Source organism: Limulus polyphemus, unplaced genomic scaffold (assembly GCF_000517525.1).
Source record: "Limulus polyphemus unplaced genomic scaffold, Limulus_polyphemus-2.1.2 Scaffold246, whole genome shotgun sequence".
NCBI lineage: Eukaryota > Metazoa > Arthropoda > Merostomata > Xiphosura > Limulidae > Limulus > Limulus polyphemus.
This window is the reverse complement of record NW_013665856.1, coordinates 159084-164832: the sequence shown is the minus strand read 5'-3', so window position 1 is coordinate 164832 and position 5749 is coordinate 159084. Positions and strand designations below refer to the sequence as shown.

The 5749-nt window shown below is 34.8% G+C and overlaps 1 protein-coding gene across 3 annotated transcripts in view; it reads left to right on the top strand.

Annotated features, from left to right (window-relative positions):
• The window catches only part of LOC106478746, a 47796-nt gene that overhangs the window by 5166 nt on the left and 36881 nt on the right, over nt 1–5749 (top strand). For 2 of the 3 annotated variants that reach the window (XM_022382391.1, XM_022382390.1), the window contains exon 2: nt 2348–2411. In XM_022382391.1, coding sequence (XP_022238099.1) covers nt 2367–2411 — 45 coding nt within the window. In that variant the 5' untranslated portion in view covers nt 2348–2366. Of the gene's footprint in view, nt 1–2347; nt 2412–5749 lie in introns of those variants that run through there. The other variant, XM_022382392.1, reaches the window with a different exon arrangement.

Genomic DNA, 5749 nt, shown 5'->3' with positions numbered 1-5749 from the left:
ACTATTTTCTGTAGATTCTTTTCCAGATTGTTCTGCTATGATTAGTGTCTGGCGAAAAGCTTCAGCAGATATTTCCTTTGCAACATCTCAACCAACAATTGATCCAGTTATCAACGTTATTTTCAAGTTTTGAACAACTCGACTTTCAAGATTTACGTATCTACATGTGCCGATGTTTCCATTTATCAACGTTATATTTTAAGATCTGTGTAAGAACTCAGCATATGTTTCCGCATATAAAATCTATCTTCAAGATTGCTTATTCATGTTCGAGCTCAGTACTGATGAATCTGACTTCGGGATGACAGCTGCATTTGCTAAACTTCAAGCCACAGTAATAATATTTTTCAGGCCTCTTTGTGATTTGCTTCCACTGTCCAAGTTTTTCAGTACGCTATCTATTTGTTTGGTTTGTTTGTTTTGGACCAAAGCCACATTGAGCTATCTGCTGTGTACTCTGCGGGGAATCAAACGCCGGATTTTGGCATTGTAACTCCGTAAACTTGCCGCTTTCCTACTGGGAGACCTATTTATTGGGTGTTCTTATACATTGAATGAAATTTATTTTCAAGTTTGTGTTTTCTTATCACGCAAGTCTTGTTTGCTTTTACACTTCTGCCTGACACACACCTTCCTACTTTTGTATGGTGTACCATTTATTTTGGATCAGACTTTTCACAATCTTTGTACATTGTATCTGTTCGTTTTAAATTATGTGTTTTGCATACGCTGTTTACACATTCTACCAGTTAATAGTGGATTAGAGGGGCGTAATAACTTTTTGTATGTTGTACCATTTCATGTTGTTAAAGCATATCTTACACCTTTTGCGCATTATATCAATTGGTACAATTTGTTGTGTATCTCATGTAAATAACAACATTTACATGTTGTACCTGGTACCTGCTTTTGTTTTAACAATTAGCATGTTCTAAGTCTGATAGATTATGTCTGAGGTTAAAAACACTTTTATTGTTTAAAGAGTTTTCAGATTAAAGCTCATTTTTTATCCCGTTTCTCTGATGGCAACGAAACGCTCAACTGAAATAACATTTTGCTCTTAAACCATTTCTATATAATACCCTTCAAGTCCTGTCCACAGAGAATTTGATTGTACGTGATACTTACTATATAAAATAAAAAGGTAAAGCTATTTTGGACAATATCTCAAAGACAGGCTGAGCATACGAGTTTTTAAAGACACAACTACAAACAGTAAACAAGAAGACAACAGCAATGGAATTGCATACAGAATGTTGTTTGATGTCAAGACACGGATGCTCTTTCTGTGCGCTAATCTAATGATATTATTTTTTTTTTTGCAGTAATTGTGTCATAAATATTCTAGGAAATGGTGGCCACTATCTTTTCAAGCGTTGATTACATTTCTCATATGGCTTGTTTTGGTATACTTATAAATTCTGGAACGTAGTGATAGTTTCATCGGGTCTTCTGCTATCAGCCTATCTCAAGACATTGGAGTAGTCGACGCTTAATAAAATATCAGATATATTCATTGAACTAATGAAATCTTTGATATATTCATTGAATTAATCTTTTTTTTTTCTTTTTACTTAGTTGCACACGACACCAATAATGATTTTAACCGAGTAAGACTCTTTACTGTAGAGATATTTTTTCAAGAGCTCGCTTCTTTATTACGCTTTATAGCCCGCATTTTTACAGTAAAATAAGGTGAGGCAGAAACAGAACCTGGGTAGAAAATCCACCGAGAAACATTCTTCTTGTCGAACTTTGTTTTGGTGAAAATTGCGTAATATCACTTAGTCCTAAGTTTGCCATGTTAAAGCTGACTGCAACTGCATGCAACCACTAATTCCTAATTAAAGTAAACACTAACAGAAGTACATGCGTTTCGCAAATGCTATACAATAACATGATGATTCATTGTTGTTTAAGACTCATAATGTAGGTAAATTAATATTTAGAATTATACACGAACTTTTCTCTACGTTAAAATATTTTTATTTGCGAGCTTTCGGCCCTCGTATCGGAGACTTCTCGGCCAACAATGTACAGTGTAGAGAAAAAGTCCGTGTATAATTCTACAGACACGATGATTCAATTGTCTATTACCTCAATCAAACTTGGAATTTCTTGATTTTTTCTTTATATTGTAATATTTGTAAGTGGTCTAAGTTATACACTCTTTGTTAGGACTAATGTTCCTATGTTAAACAGTCTCATTTTCAATATCGTAATAATACTTTTTAAAGCGTGTTTTGAGTTTTAATTACTACTGATATTTGAAATGAAAATATTATATAAAGAAATGCTATTAATGCTATGACTGCCACGAGTTATATTTCTTTTCATTTTCTACTAGGTGGAGATACTTATGCGCAATGATGAATGCAAGTGAAAAACAAAATAAAAACCTAACCGCAAAAGTAAGTATAAATTGTGTTAGAAATAAAACTGCTACACTTCCCACTAACTCAGAAACTACACAGTGAAATAATTTGAAAATTGAAATATATTTGTAAATTTTGAGACATTTTGAGCAGGACAACCTTCAATAACCGCAAAAAGCCACAAATATCAAGTTGATTATTTATTAACAATGTTAAAATAATATCTGTCCCTCCACTCATGTCAATAGAGCCTAGTCTTTTCTCATTAGTTAGATGTAAAAACAATTAGTTACAAATCGTTAAAATAATTCATTTCGATAGACGTGGGCTCTGCATGGCCAGGAGGTTAGGGAGGTCGACTCGCGGGTTCGAATCCCCGTTCCACTAAACATGCTCGCCCTTTCAGCCGTGAGGGCGTTGTAATGTGACGGTCAATCCCACTATTCGTTGGTAAAAGAGTAGCCCAAGAGATGGTGGTGGGTGGTGATGACTAGCTGCCTTCTCTATAGTCTTACACTGCTAAATTAGGGACGGCTAGAACAGATAACCCTCGTGTAGTATTGCGCGAAATTCAAAACAAACAAACGATAGACGTTTTGTCTTACGCCATCGTTGGGGCGCACAACCTACACACAATCTCAAGAATAATTAACGAATTGTTTGTTGCTAGCACAAAGCTACACAATAGGCTATCTGTGCTGTGCCCACCGCGGGTATCAAAATCCGATTGGTAGCGTTTAAGCCCTCAGACTTTCCACTGAGCCACCTGAGAGCTATGATGTTAAGAAGCAGATAAATTACAAAATAGTTGGGAGGTGGTACATATACAATCGGTAAGAAGAAAACAACATCAAACTAGCTACAACTAGCGACATTTTATAACACTAGTAATTACAACGTCCTCCAGTGGCCAGCGGTGCGTCTGCAGACTTACAACGCTAGAAATCGTGTTTCGATACCCGTGGTGGGCAGAGCACAGATAGCCCATTGTGTAGCTTTGTGCTTAACTTCAAACAAACAAAGTAACTATTAATGGCAGACATATGAACTCGTTTATTTATGTCTTTTTGATTGCAATTGCCAACCTCGCTCTGATTTTATCTCGTGATTTAATATACCAATGAAACTACTTAAATTCATTTTCCTTCTAAGAAAGTCTTACATTTTTGAGAATTGTTACAGTGCTAAGATAGTGATAAGAGTTTTACAGTAATATATGTAGTTTAGGAAAAACTGACAAAAACGGCATTGAGAGGATAAAAAAATCACGTTTTATGTTATAACTAGAACTGTTACGAAAATCATCAGTATCATAGAAGGAACTAGGAGAAAGGAGATCAGCTAAAAAAAGCCATCTTTCCATGTAAAGTAATGAGAAAATAAACTTTAAAATCACGATTGAATTAACATTCCCGTCCTGGCATTAAAGTTACAGTAAAAATACGAGTAAATTTAGAAATAGAAAATTAAAGCATTTTTTTTATGAAAGTAAGTTGAACCGACGTACTAGAAACCTTTTCGATGACGAGGAACCCACTTTGAGACTAATAATGGCTGGAGACGGCTTGAATGGGTGATGAAGAAAAACTTTAATACAACTGCAAATATACAACGTTTCGACAAGGTTTTGTCATCATCAGGTACCTGTGTGATTTCAGTGGTTGTAAACAATTTAGCAACAGAAGTAAAAGCTGAAATAGCAAAGTCAAAAATACAAATGAGATATACAGGTCAATTTTATTTTCTTAAGTATATTAAATGATAAAACTTTTCATTCCACGAATGGAGTTTTACAAAGAAAACTTAAGTTAATTTTAATTGATAACTTAAACAGACTGCAAACTGCGGTAATCCTAGCTAACGAGTAAACATTTTATAAACTGTCGTTTATGGAAAGATTTGGCAGCTCGAAAAATTCGGCATAGAGACCCATACATCTGTGAATATTTGGATCTATTGTTTGTTTTAGCGGTAGCCTGGTTAAGGGGTTGGTGGATGAGGAGGAGCTTCTGGTTGACATAACTGTGAATTTTGGATACCTTACAACGCTAGAAACCGGGTTTCGATACCCGTGATGGGCAGAGCACAAATAGCCCATTGTGTAGTTTTGTAGTTTATCTAGATAGTAGATAGGGACAGTGGGGATCTCGTTAATCCATTCATGCGCGTCACTAATTAGATGACGAGGCATGTGGCTACCTTAAGAGAGTCATAGTCATATACTCACTGTCACCTTATACCTATAAATAATGCTTCTAATGGATAATGTCACCCTTAATTTCTTGGAATTATAAGAAGGAACATGAAAAATAACACATTTTCCTGAACAAGTTTCAAGGCAGATATACTAGATAGAAATATTTCATCATGCCTGCCCTGACTAAAATAAAAACGAGAGAGAACCGCTTCAAAATACCAGCTACATATACGAGTCGCTGAACACATGAGATTATCCAGCAGAACTGCCGAAAAATACTTAAATGTTTCAAATTCTCTAACATGCATACAAAAGAAAAACAAGAACCCCCCCACAACTCCATAATCAGTTTCAAACTTCTTAACTCTGGATGTTCGAAAAATGAACTTTTAATAAATTAAAGCCTGTTAACTACAGATGAATTCCCAATCCTCAATAGTAACCTAAGTTCCTTCCAGCTATCTATATTGTGATTTAAAATTACCTCTTCTATTTTGACATAACGACCAAACTCTCGGTTAGCGTTGATATACTGACTCTCTACTTTTATCTTCTCTCACAACATTAATACGTCGTGTATGTTAAGTACGTAGTTTATAAAACATACATAACCACCAAACTCTCGGTTAGCGTTGATATACTGACTCTCTACTTTTATCTTCTCTCACAACATTAATACGTCGTGTATGTTAAATACATAGTTTATAAAAACATTTTACAATGATGCAAGTTGATTCTCATAGACAAAATAATAATCATTCTTTTAACTTCTCTTCTCTAACATTTAGGTTTTGGATCTTTTAACACTGCACAACTTTGTACACAATAATAACAAGAGATGCTACGTTCTTATCTCATACTTATGTTTGAATATCAGACACTTAACACAGCCAATAAAAAGTTTTATTTAATGTTCTCACAGAACAGTCATATAAAACCGCATGCGACATAAATATAGATCTAGCGTTTTTATTCGTTTTTTCCACTACGCATTTTGAGTGAAATATACTATTAAAAGCGTGTGTATCATTTTTGCTAAGCCTTCTGATGGTTCGTAGAAAAATCCAGAAAGGTGTGCAGTCGTTCGGGAACATGGTTTAGAAATATCACTATAATAGAAACGGCTGATATGGGTATTAAAAACTTTTATTTAAAACACCTAAGTTTTAACACCCAT